Here is a 17,300-nt window from a genome sequence, read left to right on the forward strand (position 1 = left end):
CTTGCATTCAATGTTCTGTACTGTGGAGGTAAACCAATTTTAAAATGATTTTTTTTTAAAGTTGTGGACAAGATTAAAAAAGGACACCTGATTCTTTTCCCAGCAATGGGGTCTGTGCATGGGACCCCCAGTTCCTCTTCCCTAAAACCACCAAACTGGTTATTCCTTTTATGTGTGTGTGTGTGTGTGTGTGTGTGTCTCGCTCTCACCTCTCCCCCCTTGGGAGGCAATTCCTATGGTGAATTGTAACTGACCCCAATTATTACAAGATGACAAGCTAATGGTAGATGAGGAAAACCATTCAGCCCACCTTGATATCATCTCAGTCCCTAAGTTTGCATGAAAGAAGCATCTGGCTGCCTTTTAAATAGTTCCCAGGTTTTTACCTCCACTCAGACATAAACTGGTTTGACACTGATCCGCTAAGTAGGGTCTGCATTGTCCACATGTTTCATAACGACTGTACTGGTTTGACACTGATCCACACTCCATTTCATTTAGAACAGTTAACTTTCTCCAACACACTTAACTAGCATGTCAGTGTCAGGCTGGGTATTTTGGGTGTCTCTAGATTTTCCTCATATCTAAAATCCTGACACAGGGATCAGACTCCTGACTTTCCTTATGTCTGATATTGTGTCCCTTAATGTTGAGTAGTCCAGTAACCCCTATTGTCTGTGATTCCCATTGAGGAATGGGGAGTTTGGTGAGGATCACTGGCATCTACAGAATTGGCTAAATTGAGCTGGGAAGTAATCTGAGAAAAGACTGGCTCCGTTATTTACTGTATCGACTACAATTTTGTTTTCTTTTGTAGGTGGTAAATGGGAGAGACCTTCGGAATATCTAGAGGTAACTGGAGAATCGTGGGAAGAGCAAGTGGCCAGTTTTAGTAATGATGTGTTCAACAAGGTGGGCTTTGCCATCGAATCCTTCACCCGGCTCCCGTATCTGTGTGAAGGGGACTTGTACAATGATCACTATGTTCTGGATGATGTGGTCTTCGTTCTTAAACTAGTTTAAAGCTACATTGTCCAGATGTTTTATAACGACGAATGCAACACAACAATTCCAATCAGCTAGAACAGTTTCATCTTTCTATTCGGACAAATAATGGGTTAAAACACTTGTTTAACTTGAAGTGAATTTAAATATTTTGTCAACTACTTGATCTGCGCTCTATGGCCTTTTTATATATACACACAATGTCCTTTCTGGCCAAAATCTTTTCTGCTCCTCTTACAATTGTTTGGTTGTTAAGGTATTTTTCTTCTCGAATCCTCCTTTCTATCTTGCTCCTGTCACTTTGAACAGAACACTCCATGCCTCTCCCTGCTTAATGATTAATGCTTTGGTGAAGGGCTAAGTAGGGTCCCCAGCCCTCCAGGGATGGCTGAGACTCTGCAGATATTTACAATTGATCTCATGAATGCTGCTATGAACAGAATCCAGGAGGAAAACAATCATTGAAATCTCCTTGCTTAAAAAAAGCATTGTGCTTATTTTCCACAGTTTATTTGATTACTTTGTTTATTAATATTAGGAAAGTTGGAAATCATGCGAGGAAACCAGGAATACATCCAGTCTCAAATTGGCAACCCGAGGGGTTGGTAAAGATGTTGATAGTGTTTCTATCCAATCCATGTGGTAATTCTCTACTCTTGGCATCTAGCCAGCAAAGTAGAACTGGCAACATTTAAGCAGTAATGGGGAGACTGGTTTGAAAAAATCATTCAAAAGGGTGTCACTCCTGCACCTCAGCACAACCATAATAACTGAGCCGGCACTGGCAGTGAAGTTAATCGAAACATAAAGACGTAAATGATTTATTGAAAATGTGCCTGATATTGTATTACTTCAGTGAAGCTGCTTTATTTTAGAGTTTTGAAATCTGGCTGATTTGTACAATGCCTTCTGCGGGCTGTCACAGGAAGTGAAGAATCATAATGGTCTCAGTTTAGGTGGGATCATTTAAATCATGTGAAATATTCTACAATGTTGAGTTTTACAATTTAACAAGCAGTCATCTGGGTTCAAGATTAGAACTGGTAAATGTTTAATATTTTACAGTCTGAAATTTAATTTTTTAATCTTGTAGATTATTTACTTTTTAAAACAGGATGCCTTTTGGATGTAAGAGATGATCAACTGTAGATTGCCTTGATCTAGTTCTTTATATTTTATTCCATGTTGCGTATGGAAGAATAAAATGAGGATACATTTTCCTTACGTTTTGAAGTTCTAATGTTTTATGTAAAGGATCGTAATAGACTAACACTAAGGTTGGATCACTAGGTACCAGGGACAAATACTGACTTCAAGATAGAAAGCAGAGAGTAGCATTACACGCATTATTGTAAAGGGCATATATTCAGGCTGGCATAAGGATCAGTTCTTCACAATTTATTAGATTTTAGAATAGAAAACAAAATGTCTAAATTTGTGAACAAATACTAAAATGGGAGGTTCTAAGAAAGGGTCACTGAACCCAAAACTCTAATTCTGATTTCTCACCACAGATGCTGGGGGACCTGTTGACCCTTTCCCACAATTTCTGTTTTTGTTTCTAAGATGGGAAATATAATCATACTTACTCTTGCACAGGATGTGGCTAGTGCTGACAATCATTCATTACACATCCTTAACCTCCCTTAAACTGATTGACTTGACTGTTAACTGCCCCCCCCCATCATTTCAATCATATTTGTTGGTCTGGAATGTATTGCCCCTACAGAGCAATACTGAACCAGATGGATTTTTACAACAAAATGGATACATAGTTACAGTTAAACTATTGTTTTTAATTTGAGATTTTATTTAATTCATATTTCACTACCTGTCATGGTGAGATTCAAGTCCTGGTCACCAGAATATTAGCCTGGGCTCTGAATTTCCAATCCACTGACATTACCACATTGGTACTGCTGCCCCCTAACACTGAAGATGACAGGAAAGTACAAAAGGAAGTTAATCTCACAGGACAGGCACATCGTAATGAATATCAGCATGAAAAAGTATTAAGCATACAAAAACAAAGTACTGCAGATGCTGGCAATCTGAAATAAAAACAAAAATGTCTGGAAACACTCAACAAGTCAAGCAGCATTTCTGGAGAGAAACAGAGTTCAGGTTTCAGGTCAGTGACCTTTCATTAGAACTCTGAAGAAAGGTCACCGTAAATGGCAAAAGTTACTTTATTTTGGTGAGAAATATAAAAGGGTTGTGTTATGGTCCTCTTGGAGACCAATCGGCTTTAAAAGAAAGGAATCTCTATGAAATCAGTAGAAAGAAAACCGATGGACGAGATGTCACTCTTTAATACCTACGAGCCAATTAAAATTAACATGAATATTAATTAAAGGGTGAGATATATTTCCAATAAAAGGGTAAACTTCGCCTTAAGTAGTTAATATAACAAAGATAGACCTAGCATACAGCATTCCTAATATTGCCCACAGAAATGTATTACCACGGGTAATGTCGGGCTTTCCAGCTGGCCTTTGGTTTGTCGCATCTCTTGCTTAACTGTGTGGTTGTCAGAATGTCCTTTAAACACCACTTTTGTTATTCATAAATCACTGCAAGTTACCTTTAATTTGGCTACTTATTAAGAAATCTCACAGACAATTAAGTACTGAAACAATGATTTAACATTTATTGCATGTAGCAACCAAAATAAGACCCTTTGAGTAAGTCTCACAAGTCAAGCTAGTTATTACTCAATTAATGGTGGAATTTAGTGACAGTTCTAACCAATAGTATCTCTCTGGCAGTGTCCAGGATTCAATCCTTCCATAGAATCCATACAGCATGGAAACAGGCCCTTCGGCCCAACAGGTCCACACCGACCCTCCAAAGAGTAACCCACCCAGATCCATTCCCCTACATTTACCCCTGACTAATGCATCTAACCTACACATCCTGAACACTGGACAATTTAGTGCGGCCAAATCACCTAACCTGCACATCTTTGGACTGTGGGAGGAAACCCACAGAGACATTGGGAGAATGTGCAAACTCCACACAGACAGTCACTTGAAGCTGGATTCAAACCCAGGTCGCTGACGGTGTGAGGCAGCAGTGCTAACCACCGTGCCACCCTTCTTCAAAGTTTTGCTAATAAGGGGTTCTGGTGTTGGATTCGTTTATATAGATTTTCACCTTTCAGGTCTATGTGGTGATATTATTGATGATTCTTTAGATTGTTTCATCTAAAATATTGCAAACTGCAGCTTGCCTTTTTATCAGAAGTAACTCCTCTGTTCTTTGTTACATTTGGTATTAACAGTCTGAAGATATATACTGTCTTGTAATTAACTCCTTAAATTCTTCAACAAGCTGGTCATTTATCCTTGTGGCATGAGGCAGCTAGTTATCAAGTAGTTTTGTTCATGTAGCTTTGATTCCCTTTTTCTCCCAGACATGGCTAATCACTTTCAATCCCTTTAATAGTTTATTCCAGACAGAGTTATTGCTTCTTTTGTGTGTAACAGTTTATTTTTGTTGATTCTTTTGATTCATGAACAGTTAAAGTTCTGAAATTTATAATATCACAGTCTCTCCTCTTCATTTTTTTAATATGATGAGCAAATGGTAAAATAATCATTTTCCATTATATCTGTTTGTAAGAAAGTTGGATAATGCTTCACCCATTGCAGCTTTAAGATGATCATGTCTTAGCAGAACTATAACAAGTCATGTAATAAAATGAACCCATGCAACATGTGTGTATAATACTTCTCCAGTCCCACATGCCATCCCACGAAGAGTATTCCTTGATGTTTTTAATATCTATCTTGATTCTCTATTATATTGAACCTTAATATGTAAACTGTGTGCCTTTCTCAAAAATCCCTTTTATTGCATCCAAATGTTCCCTTTTCAGGGCATTATGAACCATATATTTTTGCCAATAAAATATAACATTTCTCAGATTTTCTCCTCCTGATGTTAATTAATTCCATTGTTCCTTTGTGCATAGACAATTGAGGGTGTCTAATCAATAACAGGACAAGGCAAGTTATGCTAATGCTGTTTTAAAGTTGATGTGATATTGTATTGTGTTTTGCCTGCATTACCAACTCTGATAATGCTGTCGAGAGTGGTACTTGAAAGAAGTTAACGTTCTCTCTGTCTCTCTCGAGCTCGAGCTCTCTCTCGCGCTCTCTCTTCCCACCGCCTTACTGTATAAGATACAAACTTTGGACCTCTCCAATATTTTGTACATTAAATAGTTTGTCATCTTCAGACATAACAGATATCTTTAACAAAAGACTTATTCCATTCCCTGCCATACACCAATCATTAGTCCATAATTTTATTAAGGAAATTAACTCACAGATCAACATTTTACTTAAAGTCCTTGTCCCATCAGCTAATTTCCTTAACTTAGTGTCAACAACCCATGTAGGAACTTCTCCCTTGTTCATGTGATTTACATTTTCTCTGTGTTTACTCTAACATCCAATTGAAAGTTAACTTATTTTGAGGGGTCTTTTTGGTCACTACATGCAATAAAGTTGAAATCATTCTTTCAGTAATTGTTTGTCTGTGAGATTTCTTAATAAGTAGCTGAATTAAAGGTAACTTGTGGTGATTTACCCACAAAAACTTTCATATCTGAAAAGTACCCTAACTATCTTAAATTTCTCTGGAAAATGAAAGTATCTCAAAAATCTGAGTGCTGCTAAGCTATGTCACACAAGTGGTATTTTCCACTGATAGGATGTTGCCTTCCATTCAAAACGATGTTCTGCCATCCGGACTGGTGAACAATGTTATGCATCAATTCTAGTGCAATGCTAGGTAAGTGGGCAATATGGGCAAATGATTGACTGACTGAATCAAACAGTATCTTCCTTTGTGTTTAGCAGAGCAGACAATACTCAACTACCAATGCTTGCAAAAACCCAAAGCAAAGCATCTATTGTTAGATTATGGTAATGGGGGCAGGCACCCGATGGTAATGTCACTGGGCTGGTAATCCAGAATCGCAGATTAATGTTTGTGGGACATGGGCTCGAATCCCACCCACAGTAGATGATAAAATTTTGTATTTGTTAAAAAGCCAGCCAATGGCAACCCATGTAATCCCTGATGAATGTCATAAAATCCCTTCTGGTTTACTAATGTCCTTTTCGGGAAGGTTGTGTGTCATCCTTACCAAGTCTGGCCTAAATGTGACTCCAGTAATGTGTTTGATTCTTAACTGCCCATTGGGTAATTAGGGATGGGTACTAAATGTTGGCATAGCTGACGATGCCCCCATCCCATGAACAAAAAAAACAATTTAAGATAATCAGTCAAGCTCATAATGTGCGTAATTTACTGTTTGCTAGCAGTGACTGTGTGTACATAAGGAAATGTTTTGAATTGACCAGAGCTTGGAGTCTATAGTTCCCATTTATAGAGGAAGCAGTCAGAGTTGACTTGCCAATCAAGGACCACACCATTCTCTGGAAGTGCAAGTTGCTGATTGCCTAAAACTTGATAGTCTGCTGTTTGATCTGATGATGCAAGATGAAAAGGTTTGGGAATATGTCTCATCTGAATGGTGTCGATGTCAAATAAAGTGACACCCCAGTTAAAATTCCAATGGATTCCAGGAGTGGTTTCAAGTTCTGGAAATCTCCGCACAAATTTTTCCACTTCAAAGAGAAAGCTCAGCTCTTTTTCTCACTGTATCTCTCCCTTATTTTTCCTCTTTCCAAGTGTCCCTCTATCACTCTTGTCAAGTCTCTTGTGCTGACATGTCTCTCTTATTCTTTCTCTCACTCCTCTCCTCTCTCTTCATACATCTCTCTGTCTGTTACACATGATTAATTCCACTGTGCCCTCCTGACCTGGCCCCTCTTGTTCTTCTGTGCTTCAATAATATACTGTTCTACTAACTCACTCTCATTCTTAGAATGAAGACAAATGACCCTTTAATAGATTAAAGTGACTGGAAGGTGGTAATATTTAGCAATATGAATTCTTGGGATGTTGCAAAACAGAAAATTGGGTAGTTAACCTCCAGGATTTGCACCTCGACCTGTTAGGGCTGGAGACCTGTTTACTCCACCTCTGATCTACACAAACATCCAGTGAGGCGATGAATGCAGCGAATTTGGATGGGGATGTAAATGAGGCTTTGCCATTTTGAGAAGGCATTAAAGAGAAGATTATTAGAAGTTGCAGTCCTAACATGTCCATCCTCAAATAAATCACTTTCCAGTGTAGATTGGAAAGCAAACACTTTATTTTGCTTTTGTTATCTTTAAACGCACTGTTTAAATGCTGGTCCTAGATACATCCTAAATTATACCTTCCATGAACCTCAGCCTGTATCCTAACTCACTTAAGTCCTGCTTGCCTTGTGCCCTCTGACTTATCCTGGCTCCCACTTTAGCAGTGCCTCAATTTTAAAATTCTCATTCTAGCGTTCAAATTTTTCCACAGCCTCACCCATCGGCATCGGCTTCTCCATCACCTCCTCCAGCTCTATAACCCTATGCACTAACCTCTTGTCCAGACTCAACTTCTTTTGAGCCACTATTAACAACACTTTGTTTTCAGCTGCCTGAGCCCTAAGCTCAAGAATTCCCTCCCTGCCCCTCAACCTTTTTACTTCTGTGTTGTCCTTTAAGGCTTCTAATAACACAGCTCTTTCACCAGCTCTTGGTCACCTGTCCTAATACCTTCCCATGGACTGGGGTTAATGCTTGTCTGAAAACAGCCTTGGGATATTTTACAACTTTAAGCACACCTATATGAATGCGAGTTATTGAAAGACAACAGGTGTCATCTTACATTAGTCTAACGTCAGCAAATTGAAATGAGGATAAAAGGTCCTTGTTCCCTCACAAGTGTCTGGTTGCTGACTTTAGTGTGGGGACAGTCAGTGAAAAAGAAAACAAGAAACATTTTTAGGAGGTCAGTGGCTGTTTGCACAGGTATCCACTCTTCATTTTTATTTTGCTCTTGTTTACATGGATCTAAGAATAAACAGCAGGGGATGTTTCTAAAGAAAAAAAATGATGCTGGGAACTGAACATTTTGTAGGTTTCACCTACAGCTCGTTTACATTAGTATTTCTTTTATTTCAAGTTAATGGTAGAATGTGTTAAATTTACAGGGGTATTTCTGTATCTCCTTTTGTCATATGGTGTTAAATCAAAACTTATAAATGCCATAAGTGCATTGTGTGTGTCCAAACTTTCCATACCCACTTGTTAATTTTTACCCTGATCTTGTATCGGATTGAACAATGAATTGATTGTCTTGTGTCCTCTGAATGAGAGAGACCGGTTCAGACCTTGTCACAACTCCATTACAAACACAAAAATAAATCTGATCTTATTTTAGTCTCTTTTAACAGTTTGATTCCATTTGCAACGCCAGCTCAGATTTATCTCTCTCATTTTTGAAGCGGCTGTTAAAATATTTTGATCAGTATTTGAGTGGAATATTTTGAAATTTCAAATTTAAAAATGTTGCATTCTAAATAATATGAGAACACTTGCAGTGACTGGATTTCATCTATGCCATTTTATAAATTTAATCATTCAATTTTAATTATTCATGTTTCAATTATTGAAGCTTGTTTTGTAATTTGAATTAAGATTATTGGCAAAAAGAACTAGGGGTTGGGTTTACACTTGACAATCAGGAATTCCATGCTGGATAATTACATGGAAAATCAGAAATGTTTTGCTCAATTTACCTAAAGTCCAGTATTAAAAATATAATTTCAGTAGCTAAACTTATAAATGGTGTGCAAGTGTCGTTGACAAGGCCAGTCCCTAATTGCCCTTTGTGTAATGGTGAACTGCTTCATTGAGCTGCTGCTTCCATCTGGTGCAGTTACATCCACAGGAATTGAAGCATTTGACTCAGTGACAGTGAAGGAACAGCGACATAGTTCCAAGTCAGGATTATGTATGTCTTTAAGGGGAACTAGCAGAAGGAAATGTTCCCCTGCAACTGTTGCTTTGGTCCTTCTAGATGACAGGGATTGCAGATTTGGAAGGTGCTGATGAAGGAAGTTTGGTGAGTTGAGTAATGCAACTTTAGTTATTTTATATGAGTGATTTGGATGTGAATATAGGAGGTATGGTTGGTAAGTTTGCAGATGACACCAAAATAGGTGCTGTAGTGGACAGGAAAGAAGATTATCTCAGAGTACAACAGGACCTTGATCTGATGGACCAGTGGACTGCTGGAGTTTAGTTTAATGTGAGGTGTTGCATTTTGATCAGGAAAATCAGGGCAGAACTTATACGGTTAATGGTAGGGTCCTGGGGAGTGTTGCTAAACAAAATGACCTGGGGGGGGGAGGTGAAGGTGCATTGTTCCCTGAGAGTGGATTCACAGTTGGATAGGATAGCAAAGAAGGCATTTGGTATGCTTGCCTTCACTGGACAGAATATTGGCTATAGGTGTTGGGAGATCATTTTGTTGCTTACAGGACATTGGTTAGACCACTTTTGGAATACTGCATGCAATTCTGGCCTCCCTGTTATAGCAAGGATGTTGTTAAACTTGACAGGGTGTGGAAAATATTTAGAAGGATAGTGCCAGGGCTGGAGGATTTGAGCTATAGGGACAGGCTGAATTAGTCTGGGACTCTTTTCCCTGGAGCATTGGAGGCTGAGGGCTGACCTTATAGAGGTTTATAAAATCATGAGGGGCATGGATAGGGTAAGTAGTCAAGATCTTTCCCCGGGGTACAGGAATCCAAAAGTAGAGAGCAGAGGTTTAGGATGAGAGAGGAGAGATATAAAAGGGACCTAAGAGGCAACTTTTCACACACTGGGTGGTGCGTGTATAGAATGAGTTGCCAGAGGCTGGTACAATAACAACATTTAAAAGACATCTGGATGGGAATAGGAATAGAAAGGGTTTAGAAGGATGTGGAACTGGGAAACGGGACTAGATTTATTCAGAATATCTGGTCGGCATGGACAAGTTGAACTGAGGGGTCTGTTTACATGCTGTATATCTTTGACTCACTGCTGACGCAGTGGAGAGATCATCATTGTGTAGACTACAAATGAGTGAAAACCAAGAAGGCTTCCATTGCCTGACGTGAAAACAAGAATGCTGATGACATCAGCAGGTGTGGTAGCACCTGAACTGGCAAAAGTTAAAAATGTAATAGGTTTTAAGTAAGTGGAAAAGGTGAATGTGAGTAAAGAACAAATGGGAATCTCTGCAATAGGGTGGAAGAGAGGAAAGATTAAATGACAAAACTGTTGGTGGGCTAGGTCCAAAGCATCAACCTAATAAACAAAGAAATAAACAATATGTCTGAAGGAGGTGTGAATGGAAAATGGGAAACTTAATTGAATTAATAAACCGATTGAATAATGAAATACTCTGCCTGAAGAGTTGGTGGAAGCAGATTCAACAGTAAGAGGAATTGGTAAATTGCTTGCAATATAGCACGAGTGAAATGGGACTAAATTGTTTGAACTTACAAAGAATCTGCACAGTTACGATGGGCTGAATAGCCTCCTGTGCCATGTGACTGCCTTAGGGACACCTGCTGAAGCCACTGGGATTAACTTTAACCTTCTGGGCTTGGCCCTGCCAAGTGGGTGATACTGACTTCCTGATCTTTTAATGGTGAATCTTCCCATTAGATAAGTCTGTGCGAAATGTTTCACATGATATTGTCCATCACAGTGGCAGCAACATTGGAGGAACTGGATGCCATTGTCTAAAGATGCGGGGAAGCCTCTGGATTTGGCTGGTTGTCCTGACTCTTTGCCAAGCTCGGTCTGCTGTTGGTGCAGACCCAGGAGAAAGTAAGAAATCAATAATTTAAGTTAATATGTGCTTGGTGCCTTTTAAATAATCTTCAGATTCAGCCAAATAATGGTGGCAGTTGTTTTGGTGGGAGTAGGGGTGTTATTTTTAAAGGTAATTTTAATTAACATTTTAAAAAAAAGTGATTGTTGTTTGCTTCATCTGCTTAAATCTCCATGTAAACAAGAGGTGGACCTGTACTTGGTTTAAATTTGAACAAAGTTCAGCAGTTACCTATCAGTCGTCATCTCATTTCACCTTAGCAATATCTCCACCAGTCAGAGTCCACTTGCCAGCTAATCAGCATTCTCTTCTCATACATTGCTCCCCGTACGTTGGTATTCCTGCTGATGACTGCATGATGAAAAGTTTCGACAAAATGTGTTAATTTTTCAGCAGTACAATTACACTTGTTGCACCTTTCTAATATACTTAAAGCCTTTGTGTGAAAGTCAATCTATGCGTTTTGGCCTAATAAACAAAATATTGTTTATCTTTAACTTGTATAAAAGTTACCTTCAGATTTTCAGGAATCAAACCTCAAAATTTCACTTAGGGTACATACTTCAAATACAATTGGAAATGCAAGAGTGAAACCAATCAAACGCCTATCAACAAGAGCATGCTGGAACTCTGAAATAAAAAAAATTTGGAAATACTCAGCAGGTCTGGCAGCATCTGTTGAGGGAGAAACATTTACTCTTTCAGCTGAAGGGCGTTTCTTTAGAACATCGATAGCTATAGAAGAAATAAATTTTGGTTGTCCTTACTGTTACAAAGCAATAATTAGAGAGATGAGTTAAGGCCTGGGATGATAAATGCTGCTTTATTTTTTAAAAAGGAGGCCAATGCTGTATTGTCTGGAACGTGGTGTAATTGCAAAGCCGAAGGAAACGCGCTGATACGTCAATAAAAAAATTGTAGGGAAAGGAAAGATATCTTTTATAAAATGTGGTTGAAAAAGACCTTTTTTGTACCATATATTAATGTTGAGCAGTAGATCAAAGTTGAAAATGTTTATTTACTGACTTCAGCTCCTTTATATCTATTTTATTAAAGCTTGCTCAATTTATTTAGAAATACCTCCATTTCATGACCACAAGATGTCACCTGGTCTATTCGATAAAGGTTAGCCACTTGCCCTTTGGGCTAAAAGATGAATTGTGACATGAGCGGAAACATTAAATCTCAGGGATGAAAGTAGGATGCGAGCATAAGAAGTACAGTTAGTAAGTTTGCAGATGACACCAACATTGGAGGTGTAGTGGACAGCGAAGAGGGTTACCTCAGATTACAACAGGATCTGGACCAGAAGGGCCAATAGGCTGAGAAGTGGCAGATGGAGTTTAATTCAGATAAATGTGAGATGCTGCAGTTTGGGAAAGCAAATCTTAGCAGGACTTATGCACTTAATGGAAAGGTCTTAGGGAGTGTTGCTGAACAAAGAGACCTTGGAGTGCAGGTTCGTAGCTCCTTGAAAGTGGAGTCTCAAGTAGATAGGATAGTGAAGATGGCATTTGGTATGCTTTCCTTTATTGGTCAGAGTATTGAGTACAGGAGTTGAGAGGTCATATTGTGGCTGGACAGGACATTGGTTAAGCCACTGTTGGAATATTGCGTGCAATTCTGGTCTCCTTCCTATCGGAAAGATGTTGTGAAACTTGAAAGGGTTCAGAAAAGATTTACAAGGATGTTGCCAGGGTTGGAGGATCTGAGCTACAGGGAGAGGCTGAAAGGCTGGGGCTGTTTTCCCTGGAGTGTCGGAGGCTGAGGGGTGACCTTATAGAGGTTTACAAAATTATGAGGGGCATGGATAGGATAAATAGGCAAAGTCTTTTTCCTGGGGTCGGGGATTCCAGAACTAGAGGGCAGAGGTTTAGGATGAGAGGGGAAAGATATAAAAGAGACCTAAGGGGCAACGTTTTCAAGTAGAGGGTGGTATGTGTATGGAATGAGCTGCCAGAGGAAGTGGTGGAGGCTGGCACAATTGCAACATTTAAGAGGCATTTGGATGGTATATGAATAGGAAGGATTTGGAGGGATATGGGCCGGGTGCTGGCAGGTGGGACTAGATTGGGTTAGGATATTTGGTCGGCATGGTCGCGTTGGACCGAAGGGTCTGTTTCCGTGCTGTACATCTCTATGACTCTAGAGGCCACCAGAAAATGTGGAGAGTTCCAATGGGGAGGAAGTGGTCTTCAGTTGTCCTCTTCTGCTCCTCCCCCATGACATGAATGTTGCTGTTACCTGATGTGCACATCCAAATGTTTCTAAACGTGGACAGTTTATTGTAATCTGGAGTTAATTGTATTTTCTTTAACATCCCACCACAAACCTCCCTCCCAACGCTTTTACCCAACTGCTTCCTCTGTATTCCCCTTTCTCTATATGAACAATGCCCCTGGATAAGGGTAATGGGTGAGCAGTGACTCGCAAGTAACAGGAAAGAAATCTTACCCTAAACAAAACTGGCAAAAAATGCATCACTTTGTTCTTGCTCTTTAGAAAGGGCTTGTAATCCTCCTGCACCTACCGTAGCTTCAGGACATCTCAAAGCATTCCTCAAAAACGGAAGTACTTTTGGAAATGTAGTCACTGGCAAAGCAGCAGACAGGTTGGTACAACAAGCTGGTAGAAGCAGGAATGAGATAATGGCTACTTAGCACAAGTTGATGTCGATTGAAGAAGAAATGTTGACTGGGACACTGAAGAGAACTCCCTTAGTTTTCTTCAGATGTAATGTCACAGAATGTTTTGCATCCACCTGAGAAGACAGGCAGTTGCTCTTGGCTAATAGCTCATCTGCAAATGTGTAACACTCACTCAGTACTACACTGAAATGTCAGCCTAAAGCTTTGTGCTGGAACTGTCAAACATCTGAATCAGAAGGAAAATGTATAAATTACTGAGCCATAACTCAGTGCCTCAAACTCACCGATATCTCTCATAATCCATCCAGAGGCTTATAACAGTATTTTGGAATTGTTTATCTCTCTGCCACTTGTTTGTTTTAACTCATTGTTCCTTTTACAGATTTACCAACTGAATTGAGACAAATACTGGTTAGTGACAGGGTTTTATTTAAATTCTGTCTTCCTTTACTTTCTGTTGCTGACTTTACTGTCATTTTTTAACTGTGCTGAATAGTTTAACCATGTCTCTTTTTGTTCAGGATAAGTTGTTGAATGAGAAGTACATAGAAGGTGAGATTCTCCCACTTTTATTGGAATCCAACTCTTTAAAACTGTGCCAAGATGATTCATTGTGTTCACGTATTTAAATCTTCCATCTTCATTTTTTTCCTCAGGAACTGTCAAGGCACTAGAGTACCTCAGGTGAGGCCTTTTGCTTTGCTGGAAGACAAGTGAAAGACTGAATATCCATGCATTTTTATAGCACCATTTCCAATCTCAGGGTGGCCAAAAATGCTTTACAACCAATTAACTCTTTTGTTATAGTATATGAGACACAACAGCCAATGTGTGCACAGTTTGTTCCCACGTGTAGCAATGCAATTATGAGCAGATAATCTGTTCTTGTGGTATTGTTTTAACAATACAGGGTCCTCTGCTTCTCCAATAAAATAGTACCCTTTTCTTCATAGGGCATTGGCATCACCTCCAACAGCTCAAAACACCCTCAGTGCTTTGCTGTCAGTCTCACGTCAGCCTGAATTGCAAAAACCAGTGACTGGAGTGGACTCAAACCCTGGGCCTTCTGACATGGAGGCAAGACTGCTCCGTGCTGAACCTGGGCTGTAAGCCACAAGTTTGGCTGGTACGAGAAGTGGGTTAATGTCCTGTCGGTGCAGAATGGAGCAGGAGAAAGTGAGGACTTCAGATGCCGGAGATCAGAGTCAAAACTTGTGTTGCTGGAAAAGCACAGCCGGTCAGGCAGCATCCGAGGAGCAGGAGAGTCGATGTTTCGAGCATAAGCCCTTCATTCAGGACTGTGCGTTCCTGATGAAGACCTTATGCTTGAAATGTTGAGTCTCCTGCTCCTTGGATGCTGCCTGATCGGCTGTGCTTTTCCAGCACCATACTTTGTGACGCAGGATGGAGCAGACAGCAACCCTTGATATGGTTTAAAGTGCACTATCGGGGCAGAAGGTTTCGCCTGCATCTTGCAGTGGTACAGTTGACTTGAGGACTGATAAAGGGTTATCCACCATTGAGTGGAGTGTCCAAAAGGAGTGTTTTCCCTAGAAATTATGGTCCCACACAGTAATAAGAGCAATAATTCATATGGTGTAACAAAAAAAAAGTAGATTATGATGCCTCCTGTGGACGGTTTTAAACGGCTCAAATAGGAGGGAACAGATTTCCTTGATTCAACTTGAGAAGCATTGATTGATACATTTATATCAAACAGCGAGTTTAACCAAGTGTTTTCTGGATTCCAGGGAAAATTCTGTTACTAAATATTATGCAGACATGCTGCAATACCTTCGTTCAAAGGGGTCCAGTATGCATATGCTTCAGGTTTGATTTATACCTTTCTTGAATAATTACAGTTTGTGTGTGTGTGTCAGTACGTTTATATTTATGCAAATGACAATAGCTTGCATCTACATAGCACCTTTCAAATAGTTTAACATTACCAGGTGCATCACAGGAATTAGGGATTGAGGGGAGTGTCAGGTGGTGATGCCATGGGTCTTACTCTCAAACATGCACAGCAGAGAGTGGGGTCATGAGGGTGGGTTCCGGCTACAGTTGGACATGGTTTCGACACCAGACCCTCTTGTGGAAGGTGGTGTGGAGATTCTGAGGGTGGTTCAGGCTGTGAGGGCAGGGTCTACATTGGTGGTTAAGTCCAAGTCTGTGAATGAGACTTGATCACAGTGAGGTGGAGCATGGGAAGTGGAGATTGTAAACAGATAACAGGACCTGGAAAATGACTGAAGCTGGCCAATCAGTCACTCAGTCCGTGACAGCTCTCTACAAGAGCAATTTGGCTAGTCCCACTCACTCATCTTTTTCCATAGTCCTGCATTTTTTTAAAAATTAGGTGCATTTTCCTTTTTGAAATTCCTTCTTAAAAGTCACAAATGAACCTGCCTCTATTACATTCCTGACCTGATTAAAGTTACAGATCCTGACCACACTGTGTAATGTTTGCCACCTGCCTTGTATCATTATCCTTCCCTTCTTGATCTCCCTGTCTAGACACTTCATGATTTTCAACCTTTTATAAATCTTCCAATCTTCTCTTGAACAGATGTAGCTTCTCCAACTTATCCAAATAATTGAAGTCCCTCATCTCTGGGACCATTCTTTAAATCTTTCCTGCATCCTTCCCAATTCCTCCTTATCCTTCCTAAAGTGTGGTGCCCAGGACTGAGGACAAAACATTGTCCCTTAATTTATAAAGCTCAGGATCCCACCTGCTTTCTTGAAAGTTCTCAACCTGCCACTTTTAACAATTGATGCAAACTGATCCTCCCCAGCTCCTCCTGCTCCCACACCTTCTTTAGAATCATGCACTTTTCTTTTATGTCAATTGTTCTTATTCTCCCCGGCAAAAGTGCATCACTTCCCTCTTCTGCACTTTAAATATAATCTTCTACGTGCCTGCTAGTTCCAACAGCCTGACAATGTCACCTTGAGGTCTACCATTATCCACCTCACAGTTCACAATTCTTCCAAGTTTAGTGTCATCTTCAAATTTTGAAATTGTGCCTTACAAGAGTATTGAGTACAGGAGTTGGGAGGTCATGTTGCGGCTGAACAGGACATTGGTTAGGCCACTGTTGGAATATTGCGTGCAATTCTGGTCTCCTTCCTATTGGAAAGATGTTGTGAAACTTGAAGGGGTTCAGAAAAGATTTACAAGGATGTTGCCAGGATTGGAGGATTTGAGCTCTAGGGAGAGGCTGAACAGGCTGGGGCTGTTTACCCTGGAGCATCAGAGGCTGAGGGGTGACCTTTTGGAGGTTTATAAAATCATGAGGAGCATGGAGAGGATAAATAGACAAGGTCTTTTCCCTGGGGTGGGGGAGTCCAGAACTAGAGGGCATAGGTTTAGGGTGAGAGGGGAAAGATTTAAAAGAAACCTAAGGGGCAACTTTTTCACGCAGAGGGTGATACATGTATGGAATGAGCTGCCAGAGGAAGTGGTGAAGGCTAATACAATTGCAACATTTAAAAGGCATCTGGATGGGTACATGAATAAGAAGGGTGTGGAGGGATATGGGCCAGGTGCTAGCAGGTGGGACAAGATTAGGTTGGGATATCTGGTCAGCATGGACAAATTGGACCGAAGGGTTTGTTTCCATGCTGTACATCTCTATGACTCTATAACCCCATATCTAGGTCATCAGTAAATCCTAGCCTTCACCCCGAGGCTATTGACTGGATACTGTCTTCCTGTGCAGAAAAACATTCAGCACTGCACTCTTTCCTGTCCCCCAGTTACTCCAAATCCACGTTGCCCTTTCCCTTGTTCTCCCAAGGATTTTGAAATGACGATGTGGTTGTTGTTAAATTTTGTTCTGTGGGATGTTTCTT

General features: G+C 40.1%; 2 protein-coding genes and 1 long non-coding RNA gene across 5 annotated transcripts in view; all 3 read left to right on the plus strand.

Moving 5' to 3' along the window:
* The window catches only part of mettl9 (methyltransferase 9, His-X-His N1-histidine), a 36,424-nt gene extending 30,884 nt beyond the window's left edge, over positions 1-5,540 (plus strand). Inside the window, exon 6 of one of the 2 annotated variants that reach the window (XM_072559785.1) lies at positions 818-972. Coding sequence is in view for 1 of the 2 variants with exons in the window: in XM_072559783.1 (XP_072415884.1) it covers positions 818-1,023 (206 nt within the window). In the remaining variant the exon portion in view is untranslated. Of the gene's footprint in view, positions 1-817 lie in introns of both variants that reach the window. The other variant, XM_072559783.1, reaches the window with a different exon arrangement.
* A 457-nt stretch (positions 5,541-5,997) lies between these two features.
* On the plus strand, positions 5,998-13,948 carry LOC140464771 (uncharacterized). Its single transcript, XR_011954979.1, has 3 exons — positions 5,998-7,934; positions 10,669-10,790; positions 13,825-13,948. It is a non-coding gene; the product is annotated as an uncharacterized lncRNA (long non-coding RNA).
* A 1,248-nt stretch (positions 13,949-15,196) lies between these two features.
* LOC140464558 (otoancorin-like) overlaps positions 15,197-17,300 on the plus strand; it is a 58,618-nt gene continuing 56,514 nt past the window's right edge. For both annotated transcript variants that reach the window (XM_072559790.1, XM_072559791.1), the window contains exon 1: positions 15,197-15,272. In XM_072559790.1, coding sequence (XP_072415891.1) covers positions 15,225-15,272 — 48 coding nt within the window. In that variant the 5' untranslated portion in view covers positions 15,197-15,224. The remainder of the gene's footprint in view (positions 15,273-17,300) is intronic.

This window comes from Chiloscyllium punctatum, chromosome 40 (genome assembly GCF_047496795.1).
Source record: "Chiloscyllium punctatum isolate Juve2018m chromosome 40, sChiPun1.3, whole genome shotgun sequence".
Lineage (NCBI taxonomy): Eukaryota > Metazoa > Chordata > Chondrichthyes > Orectolobiformes > Hemiscylliidae > Chiloscyllium > Chiloscyllium punctatum.